Raw genomic sequence first — 18,785 nt, forward strand, 5'->3', positions numbered from 1 at the left:
TACTGCCCTGTTTTCTTTGGAACAGGGCTGACGTGCCGTTAAGATGTGTACCGTGGTTTATCCATGACCGCCCAACTGACTTTCTTTCCTCCTGTTTCTTTCCCCTCCCAACCCCTCCCTCTTTAGGCTCGCCGGTGGTCACACAGAACGTGTCCAAGTCCACTGAACAGCCCAGACCTCAGCCAGGTAATGTATTTCACCCTGCTCATTCCTTCCATCATGTGTGTGCACTCCACCTAAGACAGTGGGTTACACCCATCTCATTGGGATGAGTGTCAACCTAATGTATATTGATAGATGCAGACTAACAGACCTCTCTCTCTCTCTCCACAGATCCTTACCAGATCCTGGGGCCCACCAGCAGTCGACTGGCCAACCCAGGTAGGTACGAGAGAATGTATGAGACCAATCATATATTCAATGTAAACTACATTGCCCAACATACATTGCTTCATTATGGCTCCTGTGTTTTGCTCTTTAAAATTGACATTTTTATCTAATGAGAATTGTTGGAATTCTACTTTAGAATTGGCATTCTACTTTATTGCAGTATTCAGGAAGTACATAATGAGTTATGGGTCTTTGATCAACTGGCTGTTAGGTGTTCAGTTATAGAACAGCTGTTGATTTGACCTGTGTGTGTCCTGGTCAGGTTCAGGACAGATCCAGCTGTGGCAGTTCCTGCTGGAGCTCCTGTCAGACAGCGCCAATGCCGGCTGCATCACCTGGGAGGGCACCAATGGAGAGTTCAAGATGACTGACCCAGACGAGGTGGCGAGGCGCTGGGGCGAGAGGAAGAGCAAGCCCAATATGAACTACGACAAGCTGAGCCGCGCCCTGCGCTACTACTACGACAAGAACATCATGACCAAGGTGCACGGCAAGCGCTACGCCTACAAGTTTGACTTCCACGGCATCGCCCAGGCCCTGCAGCCCCACCCCACTGAGTCCTCCATGTACAAGTACCCCTCGGACCTGGCATACGTGCCCTCCTACCATGCCCACCAGCAGAAGGTCAACTTCGTGTCCCCACACCCTCCCTCCATGCCCGTCACCTCTTCTAACTTCTTTGGACCCACCGCTCCATACTGGAGCTCCCCAGGGGGCATCTACCCCAACCACAGCGTCCCCCGCCACCCCAACTCCCACGTGCCCTCTCACCTGGGCAGTTACTACTAAACCCCACTGCACCGTGACATCTTCCCCCAACCTCCCCTCCTCTCCCCAAAACCAACCACACCAGGGCTGACCTGCACTCTCGCAATGAAATGAAACTAAGACCGAGAGAAAGGGGGATTCTCTGCCTCCACCCAAAGTCTGCTCTTAACTGGCAAAATGAAGGACGCTAACTGAAGTATAAAAAAAACTGGATGCTGTGATCCAAATGGAATACTACTTATTTACAAGACAATACTGTTTCCATGTTTGTTTTCTTTTGTTGATGTGCGTAACAGTGCGTCTGTGTTTTTTCTGCCTTTCTGTCCCCTGAAAGCTGCACCCATGGGCCAGTTCAGAGTGCCCCCAAAATCTGGACACGGTTACCCACACAGGCGCAGCCTTATCAAGAGACAATAGAGGCTCTCATACCTACTGTGTGCCTGATCACAGACATGGACCCATTCTCTATGGGACTCAATTTACATTTTTCTCATACAGTGAAACTCCTGCCTTGTTCCTCGTTTCCGTCTCTGGGGTCTCAGATCCACATCATGTCTGTCTGCCTGATGTTCTGTTATCAGTTTGTCAGTCCGCCTGCAACTCTTTATGTATGCGGAGCATCATCTGGAACTGTGGAGGAAGGGCTCCAAAGAAAAGGACTTCTCAGCACTGAATGAAAATGAAATATTGGCGACTGGAATAAGCCATTGATTCACACTTAACTTATCCTCCAAACTGGAAGTAGGCGAGTTGGAGACTAGAGTTGGATGTGAAACACTGTAGCTATGTTTTCAGGGGGCCACACACCAGTTGACTGTTGTTACAGTAACTATGTGTGTCCTCTTCAGCCATTGGTTCTTTCCATTCCAGGATATAAGTCATTATTAATGTGAATGCCCTCTGGTCCATGGAACACATCATCAATTTGACAATCACAGTTGTTTCTAGAAGAGCTACGTGTCTCACGGTGGTCTCTCCCTTTTCTGTCCAGGCCAGTCAAGTGTCGACACAGAGTGACTTACCACAGCACTATGTCGTGTCATGTCAACCCTCACCTAACTGTCTCTGTGAATTCATACAGCACTGCCATTTTAAAACGTGCATTTTCAGATGGTTAAAGTTTGTTGTATGAAAGAAACAAGTCCATTTAAACAGCTGAATCTGGACTTTGTCTCAGTACTTCTTGAAAATAAATGGTTTACTAAATAAAGAACAAAACCAGTGAAGTAAGAAAGGATGAAAACAGAGAAATCCTCAGATTCGCGAACGCTGTGCGTTTGTCAGACATATTTTTTATTGTTTTGTGAACATCGGTCAACTAGGCATTAAAGCAACTTACTGTATAAATTATGCAGAGTTATTTTCATATGTGACACAGTTTTAAAAAGTCAAGAGAATTAATACGAGTTGACCTCGGTCAAAAATGCAATTTTTTAAAAGTCCGTTACTGATATGTAGTATGTTCAACATTTTTAAACGTTTTATATCTGTACATTTGGGCAATACATTTTTACGTTTTTATTTTATTTTATTTTTTTAATTAGTGAACACAAGATTTGTTCTAGTTATTATCAAATACCACAAATGCCTGCTTGAATCATAATCCTATACTTATAGTCAATCTGTTATTCTGTATATACCATGATTATGGTTGCTTTTAATTTTAAAATAGGCCAACAACACTTTCCATGTCCATGTACCATTAAGCCAACCTCCCAGAAATTGGCAGCTTTTGTCTGTGCCTTTAAAATGGCCAGGTATATTATGCAAATGAGTGCAGACACCCCTAATATTCACAGGAAGCATCTCTTGAAGCTCCATTGGTTTAGTGGTTTGAACTAAAGGGAATTTGTTAAATTTAACATGAAGGTAATAATCTAAAATGTACCCTTTACACCCACCTCTCATAAACAGTAATGTTCAATGAAAGGGAACTGTTACTTCATATATGCAATGTATTTTGGATATTAAATATATAAATATTATGTAATTTTGCAATTAACCATTTTATTATTGTTGTAATTCCTGCGATGTATTAAGTAATACCTTTTGAAAATAGGATTTTTTGGGGGGACAAAATAAAAGTTTTTACTTCTGAACAGATTTACTTCTCTTGGTCCATTGTCTGCCAGAAAGTAGAATAGTGCTCTTTAGCTATTAGGCAAAGTTACAACATGAAATTCATAGTGTAGCTCTGTTTCAGTCAATACTTAATCATCATTACTAGCCATTTCAACCGGACTATAACCCAATTTCATTCATTTTTAGATTTTCAGTGTTAAAAAAATGATTTGTGGAGAAAATACATTTCCTCTGGAGAAGAGAAACAGGAAATACTTTATGGGTTTCTCTGATGTTTAGAATAATGACACCAACCATCAACCCAGTTTCCTACAGTACCTGTTAGCTGGGGGTTGTTAGAAGTGTTATGTAAGCCTCAGAAGGGTATATTGAGATTCCTTCCCAACTTGAGAGGTACAAGGATGAGAGGTGGGGCCTTTGTCCTCTTGTTACCATAGATGATGTCAGGTCTCTGTTAATGGTAACTGCATTATTTACAGTCATGTATTCAGTATACTGCCATTAGCCTACGCACAATGGAGTTGTACAAAATAACAGCATGGGTTGTCGGTGTGTGTGCACGTGCGTGTGTGTGTGAGAGAGAGGGGGAGAGAGGGGAGAAAAACACTTTCCTATCCTATACTATCAATTTAATTTATCGATGTATCATGTAAGGTCGGTTAAGTAACACAGGTGTCATCAGACAATGCGTTTCATGTGAAATTGATTTGATTTGATTTTCTGCATGGATTTAAACGCTTTGATTTTCTGCATGGATTTATAAAAGGTTGTGAAATAGCCTGGGTGTGATAAAAAAGTGATTGTATGCCATTAAACAGAGAAGGTCACATCCATCACATCCATCCCATACCACCTTTAAAATCAACAATGGCAGTCATGCACATCACCACAGGGGGAAAAGCGATTCACTGTCGCCACCATGTGGCTAGTATTGGCCAACGCGGGGGACCACTTCGCCGTGTAAACCACCCTAGATCAAGAGGTCTTCAACCTTGTCTTGCCCAGGGACCTGTGCCGTGACAAACCGGTGACCCAGGGACCTCCATCATATGTTAAGAAATGTCAGTTGTTCCACATGTCCTGTCTGATCATCAGTTGAATTATATTGGCCGTTAGAAGTAACCAACATTTTAAAATGTATATATTTCATAGAACAAAAAGTAACTCTAAACACATTTAGCTAAAAGCAGCTGTTTAGCTGGTTAAACAAAGGTGAGCCATGTGTTGGCAAAAAATATATGTCCAAGCCAAGAAAGCTTAACAGCAGCCAGTGGCACTTGTGTGGGTGCTTTTTCAAAGGCTATGTCAGACACTCCAGTGAGTGTAATGAGCGCCAGTGAGTGTAATGAGCGCCAATGATTGTAATTTCGTCAATATTAGGAGTTGAGAAATAAAGTTGACATCATTAGAAAGAAGATATTATATTTTCTGCTGTAGGTAATTTCAAATTAGCTTATTCTTTTGTTGCTAGCAATATTCATATAAACATACAAAAATCTTATTTTGTTTTGTCAATGCTAGTGTGGATCCTTGGGACGACCCTATCCTAAACTCTAACTCTAACCGTAACTATTACCCTAACCTGAACCTGAACCATAACCCTTACCTGAACCTAACCTTAACCCTTACAATTTTACATTTCAACTTCAATGAGGTAGGCACGTCTCAAGGATCCCAGATAGCAAGGACCATTTAGTAATGGACAGAATTGTCTTCAAGTTCAGTAGCCAATTTGGTGGGAAAGCATATTCAAGTCTTGTGTCTCAAAATGCTGTCACTGTGATGACATTTCAGGTTGGTTGAGAATTAACACTAATTTTGTTGTATTTAAATGAAGGCACAGTTTGCTATTCAGTAGCCTAAACAACAGCGTGGTATTGTTTAAAAGAGATGTTTTTCATTTAGTTTCCTTCATAATGTAAAGACAATGCTAATGGTAGCTGACTAAACTACATTCCATGGTGAAGGAAGTTTCTGATGAACACCAATGGAGTGGAGCAGAAACCAGGTTTTGTGGAACTCGCCCAAGCTCAATACTTACAATTTTTTTAAGGAAACGCTTACCTTGTACTGATGTTTGTGCCTTTGTTTGCTGAAATCAATACTTTTTCAATAAACGTTAATCAAATACACCGACTGTTTCCTCATTGCTGTTGCTCTAAGATGCAAAGTCCGCTCAAATGCACATGTGCTAATTGAATCTCAACAAGGAAACAGTCGGTGGTTGTATTTGATTTAACGTTTATAAAAAGAAGAATGGATTTCAGCAATCAAAGAAAGGGCCCAAACTAGAGAGGACAAACATACAGTTGAAGTCAGAGGTTTACATACACTTAGGTTTCAGTCATTAAAACTTGTTTTTCAACCACTCCACAAATTTCTTGTTAACAAACTATAGTTTTGGCAAGTCGGTTAGGACATCTACTTTGTGAATGACACAAGTCATTTTTCCAACAATTGTTTACAGACAGATTATTTCACTTATAATTCACTGTATCATAATTCCAGTGGGTCAGAAGTTTACATACACTAAGTTAACTGTGCCTTTAAACAGCTTGGAAAATTCCAGAAAACTATGTCAAGGCTTTAGAAGCTTCTGATAGGCTAATTGACATAATTTGAATCAATTGGAGGTGTACCTGTGGATGTATTTCAAGGCCTACCTTCAAACTCAGTGCCTCTTTGCTTGACATCATGGGAATATCAAAAGAAATCAGCCAAGACCTCAGAAAGGAAATTGTAGACCTCCAAAAGTATGGTTCATCCTTGGGAGCAATTTCCAAATGCCTGAAGGTACCACGTTCATCTGTACAAACAATAGTATGCAAGTATATACAGCTCATGAAGGAGATGCATTCTGTCTCCTAGCGATGAATGTACTCTGGTGCGAAAAGTGCAAATCAATCCCAGAACAACAGCAAAGGACCTTGTGAAGACGCTGGAGGAAACAGGTACAAAAGTATCTACATTCACAGTTAAACATGTCCTATATCAACAAAACCTGAAAGGCCGCTCAGCAAGGAAGATGTCACTGCTCCAAAACAGCCATAAAAAAGGCAGATTACGGTTTGCAGCTGCACATGGGGACAAAGATCGTACTTTTTGGAGAAATGTCCTCTGGTCTGATGAAACAAAAACATAACTGTTTGGCCGTAATGACCATCGTTATGTTTGGAGGAAAAAGGGGGAGGCTTGCAAGCCGAAGAACATCATCCTAACCGTGAAGCACGGGGGTGGCAGCATCATGTTGTGGGGGTGCTTTGCTGCAGGAGGGACTGGTGCACTTCACAAAATAGATGGCATCATAGGAAAGAAAATTATGTGGATATATTTAAGCAACATCTCAAGACATCAGTCAGGAAGTTGAAGCTTGGTCACAAATGGGTCTTCCAAATGGACAATGACCCAATGCATACTTCCAAAGTTGTGGCAAAATGGCTTAAGGACAACAAAGACAAGGCATTGGAGTGACCATCACAAAGCACTGACCTCAAACCTATAGAACATTTGTGGGCAGAACTGAAAAAGCATGTGCGAGCAAGGAGGCCTACAAGCCCGACTCAGTTACACCAGCTCTGTCAGGAGGAATATGGGTGAAAATTCACCCAACTTCATGGAAGCTTGTGGAAGGCTAGCCAAAACGTTTGACCCAAGTTAAACAATTTAAAGGCAATGATACCAAATACAAATTGAGTGTATGCGAACTTCTGACCCACTGGGAATGTGATGAAAGAATTAAAATAATAAAATAAAATAAATCATTCTTTCAACTATTATTCTGACATTTCACATTCTGTCTAAGAGGGAACTTTTACAGATTAAATGTCAGGAATTGTGAAAACTGAGTTTAAATGTTTTTGGCTAAGGTGTATCTCAGTTCACTGGCTGGTAGCATCCAGCAGGTGTATCTCACTGATCATCCCTAAAGCCAACACCTCATTTGGCCGCCTTTCATTCCAGTTCTCTAGCTGTGACCACAAAAATCCTGAAGTTGGAGACTTTTTTTCACCAACTTCAAACATCTGCTGTCTGAGCAGTTCCCCATACTGTTTTTATTTTTTATTTACTGTTTTTATTTATTTTTTCTGCTCTTTTGCACACCAATATCTCTACCTGTACATGACCATCTGATCATTTATCACTCCAGTGTTATTAATCTGCAAAATTGTAATTATTCGCCTACCTCCTCATGCCTTTTGCACACAATGTATATAGACTCCCCTTTTTTTCTACTGTGTTATTGACTTGTTAATTGTTTACTCCATGTGTAACTCTGTGTTGTCTGTTCACACTGCTATGCTTTATCTTGGCCAGGTCGCAGTTGCAAATGAGAACTTGTTCTCAACTAGCCTACCTGGTTAAATAAAGGTGAAATAAAAAATAAATTAAAAAATAAAAGTATGTATTGGCTAAGGTGTTGGTATTGACCTTGGGCAAATCAATGTATTCAGAGCTGAATTCCACAAAGCCTGGTATCAGTTTCATAAGAAACTTCTTTCATCATGAAGTTGAGTTTAGTCTGCTACGTTAATTCAAGACTTCTAAGAAAATATAATAATTTCTCATTGGTCATGCGGTTTATGAACAGGCCTAAGCCTACATCTTGAGATGCTGTCATTTGTCCTAAAACTATTAAAGACCCTTCCATTGAAAATAGGATATTTTAAAAAGGGCATAACAACAATGTAGCTTCGGTGAGGGTGGGATTCTGGGCCCACAAATTGCCACAATTATATGATGCCCTTTGCAACAGATATATTTAAAACCCCACATACAGTAGGATAACGTGCATGCATAGGTCTACACTCACTACACAGCTAGCACATAACGTTCTGAGAACCGTATGTTTCTTAGAGATTGGTGAGAGTGTGGATTTGCATACAACCTTCCCATAACGCTTCCTCATCGTTCTATTTCAAGTAATGTTCTGAAATTATTTTGAGAATGTTAACAACGTTCCTCTGTGGGAATTTCAGTACTTCAGCACAAAGTTTCCTAAAGGTTTCCTTATGCTTCTATTTAAAATCATGTTGATGCTGGCTTGCATCTGAAGCTAAGCCGGGTTGCTCCTGGTTGGTTCCTGGATGGGAGACCAGATGCTGCTGGAAGGGGTGTTTTAGGGCCAGTAGGAGGCACCCTTTCCTCTGGGCTAAAAAAATATCTCAATGACCCAGGGCAATGATGACATTGCACTTTGTAGGGTGCTGTCTTTCGGATGGGACGTTAAACGGGTGTCCTGACTCTCTGTGATCACTAAAGATCCCATAGCACTTATCGTTATTACAGGGGCTGAGTCACTGGCTTACTGATGTTCTTCCATGCCGTCCCTAGGAGGGGAGCGTCACTTGAGTCACTGATGTGAACTTCCTGTCTGGGTTGGCGTCCCGCCTTGGGTTGTGCCGTGGGGGAGATCTTCGTGGGCTATACTCGGCCTTGTCTCAGGATGGTAAATTGGTGCTTGAAGATATCCCTCTAGTGGTGTGGGGGCTGTGCTTTGGAAAAGTGGGTGGGGTTATATCCTGCCTGTTTGGCCCTGTCCGGGGGTATCGTCGGACGGGGCCACAGTGTCTTCCGACCCCTCCTGTCTCAGCCTCCAGTATTTATGCTACAATAGTTTGTGTCGGGGGGCTAGGGTCAGTCTATTATATCTGGAGTATTTCTCCTGTCTTATCCGGTGTCCTGTGTGAATTTAAGTATGCTCTCTCTAATTCTCTCTCTTTTTCTTTCTCTCTTTCCTTCTTTCTTTCTTTCTTTCTTTCTCTCGGAGGACCTGAGCCCTAGGACCATGCCTCAGGACTTCCTGGCCTGATGACTCCTTGCTGTCCCAAGTCCACCTGGTTGTGCTCCTGGTTGTGCTGCTGCTCCAGTTTCAATTGTTCTGCCTGCGGCTATGAAACCCTGACCTGTTCATCGGACTTGCTACCTGTCCCAGACCTGCTGTTTTCAACTCTCTAGAGACAGCAGGAGAGGTAGAGATACTCTGAATGATAGGCTATGAAAAGCCAACTGACATTTACTTCTGAGGTGCTGACCTGTTGCTCCCTCCACAACCACTGTGATTATCATTATTTGACCCTGCTGGTCATCTATGAACATTTGAACATCTTGGCCATGTTCTGTTATAATCTACACCCGGCGCAGCCAGAAGAGGACTGGCCACCCCTCATAGCCTGGTTCCTCTCTAGGTTTCTTCCTAGGTTCTGGCCTTTCTAGGGAGTTTTTCAGAGCCACCGTGCTTCTACACCTGCATTGCTTGCTGTTTGGGGTTTTAGGCTGGGTTTCTTTACAGCACTTTGTGACATCAGCTGATGTAAGGGCTTTATAGATACATTGGATTGATTGGTTGATTGATTGAGTATATTCTTAAGGACACATGAGATTGAGATTCAGATGAGCTTTATTAGCATGAATGACAAATCCAATGTTGCTAAAGGGAAGTGAGATAATTACAACAACAATAACAGCAAAAAAAGAAATAACTATAATAATAATCCTAGACGTCATGCCCATAGGTACACGTGTCACCTCAGATTTGTCCGATTAAAATAAGTGTATTTTTGTTGTTGTTTCTCTGTAATACTACTAGCCACCTAGCAATGTATTATAGTTCCCAATCTCCCAACTTTATAACTAGCTACCAATAAGCCATTTCAAGCTATCAATCAAGTTAGAGTAAATCAAATTAAATTATATTTTTCACATGCACCGAAAACAACGGGTGTAGCCTTAACCGTGAAATACTTACTTACAAGCACTTCCCAACGATGCAGAGTTAAAAAATAATAATACAACAAAAAATAGTAACACAAGAGGAGTAAAATACACAAGAATGGAGCTACAGTATATACAGGTATTACCAGTACCAGATCAACGTGCAGGGGTATGAGGTATTTGAGGTAGGTGTGTACATAAAGGAAGGATAAGTATCAGAATAGATAATAACAAGGTATTTGAGGTATATATGTACATAAAGGAAGGATAAGTATTAGGATATATAATAATAAGAGTAAAATAAAGAACAGAACATATAAGTATAAAAGTGTGTGTGTATGCTTGTGTGTGTGTATGCTTGTGTGTGTGTGTGTGTATGCTTGTGTGTGTGTGTGTGTTGTGTTGTGTTGTGTTATGCGTGTGTGTGTATATGTGTGTTTGTGTGGTCAGGTATGCGTGGGTGTGTTATGTGCATATGTATGTAGTGTATGTGCATGTGTGTGGGTTTCGTGTGAGAGTGTCAGTGTCAGTGTAGTGTGTGTATTTCGTGTGTATACACTGAATGTACAAAACAATAGCACCGGTTTGAGTGTACGAAGTACTGCAACGCTGCTGGGTTTTTCACGCTCAACAGTTTCCTGTGTGTATCACAACTTGACACAACTGAATTGAGGCTGTACTGGCTGTTCTGAGGGCAAAAGGGGGTGCAACTCAATATTAGGAAGATGTTACTAATGTTTTGTACACTCAGTTTATATATGAACTATTTAGCAGTCTTATGTCTATTTAGCAGTTTTATGGCTTGGGGGTAGAAGCTGTCTCGGAGCTTGTTGGTCCGAGAGCCGATGCTCCGGTACCGGAGGTTTCTTGTTTGTTTATGGTCTCATACAGTTTGTTGAGTTTCAGAGTGATATTGGCTTGTGGAGGAATATATATGGCCGTAATGATTACGGATGAGAACTCTCTTGGTAGATAAAAGGGTCTGCAGCTTACTATGAGGTATTCTATATCAGCTGAGCAAAAGCTATAGATTTCCATCACACTGGAAGCAGAGGACCAGTTGTTGTTTTTGAAGAGACACCCCTCTCCCTTTGGACTTGCCAGCGGCTGCCTTCATCCAACTATGCCGCTGAAAGGAGAAACAGCAGAGTCCTACAAACATAGTCATACAGCCACGTCTCTGCAAAGCATATAATATTGAACAAAGTAGAGGGTCAGAGGGTCAAGATGGTAATGGTGAGAGGTTAGCATGTCTAGGGGTATGATCTTTGACCCTGGGTAACTTTCTCACTCATCATTATTCATGATATATTCAGGATTATTTCCAATCATGGTACCATTCACAATAATGTAGAAGTGTTTAGAAGCATATTATATTCTTATTTGCAATAAAACTCACTCCAGAATGACACAATACATTATTTACCATTCATTTCTGTTGGGCTCAAAATAATCTGAAACACAACCAAGACAAACTGCAAATACATCCAACAAGTTTGTAGAGTCACAAGCTTGATGTAGTCATTACGTGCTAGGAATATGGAAACAAATACTAAACTTTTGACTACTTTATAAATAAGAATCTTAGGGAAGTCAATAGTTTTGACCCCAATATATTACTTGTTAAACAAAATCTCTTTCTCTGAGCAATTTCCTTAGTATAAAATAATATAATTTCATAAATTATTGCTCAGTATTTGAATGAATTATTTGAAAGTCAATATTGGTCATCTTTATAAAGGGTTTCAATCATTTCAAACCCTGCTGTATATATAAATATTACAAGATAAAAAAATATCTTCACATATTGCCATCCAAAAGTTCACATCTTGGTTATATTAAATTATTCTAGGATATCAATAACTTCAAATCCAACATTGTCAATGACATTAATGGAGGGGAGGTGATGTCCCATTATGTTGTGGAAGCAGTAGGCACAGTGTGCGGTGGCAACGGACGCTACCTTGGAGAAGTTGGAGAAGTCCACTCTGTACTTGCCCTCTTTGCTGCGGGAGATGATGGGTAGGAAGTTGTAACCCCACATGATCTCCTGAGGAATGAAGGAAGTCCTGACCTGGCAGGCTGAGCTGGTGGTCTCGGCTGTACCCTCCAGAAAGACCACCAGCTCAAACTCCTGCTTACGGAGAGTGTCCACTGCCATCTCAAAAAAAGGGCTAGCCTTGTCAATCACATGGTAGAGTGTGAGAGGGCACACAAAGAAGAGGTTGTCCTTCCCAGCGTCCATCATGAACTCAATGTTCACCTGGTCCATGATGATTGTCTCCCCATCGGGTTTGACTGTTGTCCTCAACAGCTTTCCGTAGATCTGGCTCCCGATCATCAGGGTCTTGCGTAAGTTGGCCACTCTTATCATAAGGCAAAGGAAGTCCTTCTTAGGACAGATGACAGCCACCTCACTGAATGAGATGGTCTTGGCCCTTTTCTTAGGGAGGGATATCTTGGACACAATGATTCCACACATGAAGCAGTGTATGAGGGCCCCTATGAGAGTCTGGATAATGATGAGGGCTACAGCACCAGGACATTGGGGGGTGACAGCGCGTACACCATACCCGATGGTGGTCTGGGTCTCCAGGGAGAAGAGGAAGGCCGTAGTCAGACCGTAGACGTTCCACATACAGGGGGTGTGGTTGCTTGGGGGGTTCTGCCATGTCAGGTCCCCGTTGTTCCGGGCGACCCAGAACCACAGCAGGCTGAAGATGAACCAGCTCAGGGTGAATGAGGCGATGAAGAAGAAGAGGACAAAGCGCCAGCGGAACTCTACGAAGGTCGTCCAGAAGTCCACGAGGAAGGCAAAGTGGTTGCCGTACTTCACATTGCCGAATTCAATGTTGCAGTGGCCATCTTTGGTCACCAGCCGGCTTCTGCGGATTCTTCGCTCCACCAGGTGGTCCTGGATGCACTTCCGGATGCCAAACACCATTTTCTAGGTCCTGTCGTCTGTTAGAGAGGACAATTTGTTATTTAACTCACCCAGACAAAGAAATCAATATCCTCGTCATCCAAGAACTGTTAGATATATATACAGACTGGAAACTATTAATACAGAACACTGGAGGTTTTCATTAATATGTTCCATCTTCAAGATAAACCTTCATCCGACCCTGTAACCTATACCTCCCTGTACGCCAGTCATGAAATTCAAGGTGTCTTAAAACTGCAGACTAAATATTCATATTTTGTTCAAGGCTCTTGGATGCTTTGAATTGAATGGAACAAATTACAAACTAGAATTCAATGATAAATAATGTCATTTTTCCGTCAATATCATTGTTCTTCAAATGAAATTGCTGCCCTTCACAACTTTCTTAAAGCAATAATGACAAACCAAGCATTGGTCTATAAGAGGATGTAAGAGATAATGGAGTTGTGTAACATTCACTCTTGGATCCAGACTTGTGAAATAGTTAATGTTTTACCTCCTTTAATTCTTAATTTCACACATTGTTAGTGAACTAATTAGGTAAAACACAAGGTAAAAGTCCCACTGACCTTAATTCTCATCAAAATATAAATATGTGAAACAACTTAGTAGCACAAACGCCCCTGTCAATCTATGATCAATTAAATGATTTCACCTGCCCCAACCATCAGTCTTATTACTTACTTAAAGTGTTGCTCTAGTTACTAGCAATTGCCATGCATCACTTGAACATGTGAATCTACACTTAAGTCCTGCAATCCTGTAATCCTGGGCACATGCCATAGTTAAGACCCCAAGTCATTACAGAAAAGTTATTGTTGAAATATTTCACTCCACTGGCCCAAATCAGTCAGATAACCATAACCTTCCTAAAACATAATCATCTAGCCTACTACAACTATATACAGTTGAAGTCGGACGTTTCCATACGCCTTAGCCAACTACATTTATACTCAGATTTTCACAATTCCTGACATTTCATCCTAGTAAAGATTCCCTGTCTTAGGTCAGTTAGGATCACCACTTTATTTTAAGAATGTGAAATATCAGAATAATAGTTGAGAGGATTATTTATTTCAGCTTTTATTTCTTTCATCACATTCCCAGTGGGTCAGAAGTTTACATACACTCAATTAGTATTTGGTAGCATTGCCTTTAAATTGTGTATCTTGGGTCAAACATTTTGGGTAGTCCTCCACAAGCTTCCCATAATAAGTTGGGTGAATTTTGGCCCATTCCTCCTGACAGAGCTGGTGCAACTGAGTCAGGTTTGTTGGCCTCCTTGCTCGCACACTCTTTTTCAGTTCTGCCCACAAATGTTCTATAGGATTGATGTCAGGGCTTTGGCATTCTTCGACTTGCAAGCCTCCCCCTTTTTCCTCCAAACATAACAATGGGCAATATGGCCAAACAGTTATATTTTTGTTTCATCAGACCAGAGGACATTTCTCCAAAAAGTACAATCTTTGTCCCCATGTGCAGTTGCAAACTGTAGTCTGGCTTTTTTATGGCCGTTTTGGAGCAGTGGCTTCTTCCTTGCTGAGCGGCCTTTCAGGTTTTGTTGATATAAGACTCGTCTTATTGTGGATATAGATATTTTTGTACCTGTTTCCTCCAGCATCTTCACAAGGTCCTTTGCTGTTGTTCTGGGATTGATTTGCACATATCGCACCAAAGTACGTTCATCTCTAGGAGACAGAATGCGTCTCCTTCATGAGCTGTATGACGATTGCGTGGTCTCATGGTGTTTATACTTGCGTACTATTGTTTGTACAGATGAACGTGGTACCTTCAGGCATTTGGAAATTGCTCCCAAGGATGAACCAGACTTGTGGAGGTCTACAATTTATTTTCTGAGGTCTTGGCTGATTTCTTTTGATTTTCCCATGATGTCAAGCAAAGAGGCACTGAGTTTGAAGGTAGGCCTTGAAATATATCGACAGGTACACCTCCAATTGACTCAAATGATGTCAATTAGCCTATCAGAAGCTTCTAAAGCCATGAAATAATTTTCTAGAATTTTCCAAGCTATTTAAAGGAACTGTCAACTTAGTGTATGTAAACTTCTTACCCACTGGAATTGTGATACAGTGAATTATAAGTGAAATAATCTGTCTGTAAACAATTGTTGGAAAAATTACTTGTGTCATGTACAAAGTAGATGTATTAACCGACTTGCCAAAACTATAGTTTGTTAACAAGCAATTTGTGGAGTGGTTGAAAAACAAGATTTAATGACTGCAACCTAAGTGTATATAAACTTCCAACATCAACTGTAGATAGCAAAGAATTATTTGATTGATGGTCCCTGGCAAGATATCAGGAATCAAGGTAAGACCCAAGTGCAGACTGGGCAGGCAAACGACAAGTCAAGGCAGACAGGGGTTGATTATCCAGAGTAGTAGCAAAGGTGCAGGACGGCAGGCAGGCTCAGGGTCAGGGACAGGGGCAGGCTGAAATCAGTTATCCAGAGGTGGAGCAAAGGTACAGCATGGCAGGCAGGCTCAGTGACAGGCAGAGGCTCAGATGACAGGCAGAGTGGTCAGGCGGGCGAGTACAGGGTCAGGACAGGCAAGGGTCAAAGCCCGGTGGACGAGAAAAAGAAACTCAGGGAAAAAACAGGAGCTGACAGGGCTCCTGTCTTTTGTGCTATTATGTGGGGGGTTTTGCATTATTTGTGCATAATTTTTCTGCAACCGTATTTTATGGCAAAAAAAGAGCTTCTGGATATCAGGACAGCGATCACTCACTTCGGATTAGACAAAGATTTTTTCTTCAACAAGCAGGACGTACAGGACATTCTCCGAACACCCGACAAGGCCAACATCCCAGTTATTTGCAAGAGGAAGAGACGCAGGTACAGAGGACACAGAGGGGGTGCCTCGTGAGGATCCGCAGAAGGTGAGTGCGAATGCAGCTGCCGTTACCGTCAATATTACTCGCCAACGTGCAATCATTGGACAATAAATTAGACGATGTAGGAACACGAATATCCTACCAACGGGACATCAAAAACTGTAATATCCTATGTTTCACGGAATCGTGGCTGAATGATAACATGGATTTTCAGCTAGCGGGATATATGAGTGGACGAGAGGGGACGAGAGGGGGGCGGTCTGTGCATATCTGTAAACAACAGCTGGTGCACAAAATCTATGGAAGTCTCTAGATTTTGCTCGCCTGAAGTATAGTATATTGAGATAAATTGCAGGCTACACTACTTCCCTAGAGAGTTTTCAGCTATACTTTTCGTGGTTGTTTATTTACCACACAGACAGATGCTGGCACTAAGACCGCACTCGGTCAGCTGTATAAGGAAATAAGTAAACAGGTAACCACTCACCCAGAGGCGGCGCTCCTAGTGGCCAGAGACTTTAATGCAGGGAAACAAATCAGTTCTACCTAATTTCCATCAACATGTTAAATGTGCAACCAGAGGGAAAACAATTCGAGATCACCTGTACTCCACACACAGAGACGCGTACAAAGCTCTCCCTCGCCCTCCATTTGGTAAATCCGACCACAACTCAGCAGCATACTATCCTGCATACCACTGCTGGCTTGCTTCTGAAGCTAAGCAGGGTTGGTCCTGGTCAGTCCCTGGATGGGAGACCAGATGCTGCTGGAAGTGGTGTTGTAGGGCCAGTAGGAGACACTCTTTCCTCTGGTCTAAAAAAAAATATCCCAATGCCCCAGGACACTGCCCTGTGTAGGGTGCCGTCTTTCGGGTGGGACGTTAAACGGGTGTCCTGACTTTCTGAGGTCATTAAAGATCCCATGGCACTTTTCGTAAGAGAGGGGTGTTAACCCCGGTGTCCTGGCTAAATTCCCAATCTGGCCCTCAAACCATCACAGTCACCTAATAATCCCCAGTTTACTATTGGCTCATTCCTCCCCCCTCCTCTCCCCTGTAACTATTCCCCAGGTCGTTGCTGCAAATGAGAATGTGTTCTCAGTCAACTTACCTGGTAAAATAACAGATAAATAAAAATAATAAATCCTCCTGATTCCTGCTTACAAGCAAAAAATGAAAGCAGGAAGTACTAGTGACTCGGTCTATAAAAAAGTGGTCAGATGAAGCAGATGCTAAACTACAGGACTGTTTACCTATCACCGGCTGGAACATGTTTCGGGATTCTTCCGATGGCATTGAGGAGTACACCACATCAGTCACTGGCTTTATCAATATGTGCATCGTGGACGTCGTCCCCACAGTGACTGTATGTACATACCCCAACCAGAAGCCATGGATTACAGGCAACATTCGCACTGAGCTAAAGGGTAGAGCTGACGCTTTCAAGGTGCGGGACTCTAACCTGGAAGCTTATAAGAAATCCTTCTATGCCCTGCGACGAACCATCAAACAGGCAAGGCGTGAATACGGGGCAAAGATTGAATCGTACTACACTGTCTCCGACGCGCGTCGGATGTGGCAGGGCTTGCAAACAATTACAGACTACGAAGGGAAGCACAGCCAAGAGCTGCCCAGTGACACAAACCTACCAGACGAGCTAAATAACTTCTATGCTTGCTTTGAGGCAAGCAACACTGAAACATGCATGAGAGCATCAGCTGTTCCGGACGACTGTGTGATCACACTCTCCGCAGCCTATGTGAGTAAGACCTTGAAACTGGTCAACATTCACAAGGCCGTAAGGCCAAGTGGATAACCAGGACGTGTACGCCGAGCATGCGTTGACCAACTGGCAAGTGTCTTCACTGACATTTTCAACCTCTCCCTGTCTGAGTCTGTAATACCAACATGTTTCAAGCAGACCACCATAGTCCCTGTGCCCAAGAACACTAAGGTAACCTGCCTAAATGACTCCAGACCCGTAGCACTCACGTCCGTAGCCATGAAGTGCATTGAAAGGCTGGTAATGGCTCACATCAACACCATTATCCCGTAAATCCTAGACCCACTCCAATTTGCATACCACCCAAACAGAACCACAGATGATGCAATCTCTATTGCACTCCACACTGCCCTTTCCCACCTGGACAAAAGGAACACCTATGTGAGAATGCTATTCATAAACTACAGCTCAGCGTTCAACACCAAAGTGCCCTCAAAGCTCATCACTAAGCTAAGGATCCTGGGACTAAACGCCTCCCTCTGCAACTGGATCCTGGACTTCCTGACGGGCTGCCCCAGGTGGTGAGGGTAGGTAGCAATACATCTGCCACGCTGATCCTCAACACTGGAGCACCCCCAGGGGTGCGTGCTCAGTCCCCTCCTGTACTCCCTGTTCACCCACAACTGCATGACCAGGCACAACTCCAACAACTCCAACACCATCAATAAGTTTGCAGACTGTTGTGTCGTCTGCAAACTTATTGATGGTGTTGGAGTTGTTGGAGTTGTGCCTGGTCATGCAGTTGTGGGTGAACAGGGAGTACAGGAGGGGACTGAGCACGCACCCCTGGGGGTGCTCCAGTGTTGAGGATCAGCGTGGCAGATGTATTGCTACCTACCCTCACCACCTGGGGCAGCCCGTCAGGAAGTCCAGGATCCAGTTGCAGAGGGAGGTGTTTGGGAAGTAGTGTTTCTTGGAAGCAAGAAGAACGTTACTGGAATTACTGTCAATTAAAAATATTTGCAACACATATTTGTAGAAGAGAGTAGCTGTAACACGGCAAGCCCACCCTAGGCTCAAAGTCGGTGCATTTAAACATGATAGATATCATCATTACACTGTTGTTATAACAGGAGAATACCAAGTACTCACTGGATGATACTGGTCCAACTACAGAAGATGAGATCCTGTCAGTGTGGAAACTGTGGAAATACAAAGTTGTGTTGCACACGGGATCCCCTCTGTCTCCGTCTCTCTCCCAGCCAGTCTCTGAGGGTGTGCCCTTTGAACTGTAGTTAGTGTTCTGACAGCTC

At 42.6% G+C, this 18,785-nt stretch overlaps 2 protein-coding genes across 7 annotated transcripts in view; one reads left to right on the forward strand and one right to left on the reverse strand.

The window, feature by feature from the left end:
• Positions 1-3,261, forward strand: part of LOC112265612 (Friend leukemia integration 1 transcription factor) — a 43,323-nt gene extending 40,062 nt beyond the window's left edge. For all 6 annotated transcript variants that reach the window (XM_024443110.2, XM_024443109.2, XM_024443112.2 and 3 more), the window contains 3 exons: positions 127-186; positions 334-381; positions 653-3,261. In XM_024443110.2, coding sequence (XP_024298878.1) covers positions 127-186; positions 334-381; positions 653-1,179 — 635 coding nt within the window. In that variant the 3' untranslated portion in view covers positions 1,180-3,261. The remainder of the gene's footprint in view (positions 1-126; positions 187-333; positions 382-652) is intronic.
• Positions 3,262-11,655: 8,394 nt separating this feature from the next.
• On the reverse strand, positions 11,656-18,785 carry LOC112265974 (ATP-sensitive inward rectifier potassium channel 1). The gene is made up of 2 exons (XM_024443484.2): positions 18,625-18,785; positions 11,656-12,912 (listed from the first exon to the last, which is right to left on the reverse strand). Exon 2 carries the CDS (start codon positions 12,893-12,895, stop codon positions 11,795-11,797), a length of 1,101 nt encoding a protein of 366 aa, XP_024299252.1. The 5' UTR covers positions 12,896-12,912; positions 18,625-18,785; the 3' UTR covers positions 11,656-11,794.

This window comes from Oncorhynchus tshawytscha, linkage group LG13 (assembly GCF_018296145.1).
Source record: "Oncorhynchus tshawytscha isolate Ot180627B linkage group LG13, Otsh_v2.0, whole genome shotgun sequence".
Classification (NCBI taxonomy): domain Eukaryota; kingdom Metazoa; phylum Chordata; class Actinopteri; order Salmoniformes; family Salmonidae; genus Oncorhynchus; species Oncorhynchus tshawytscha.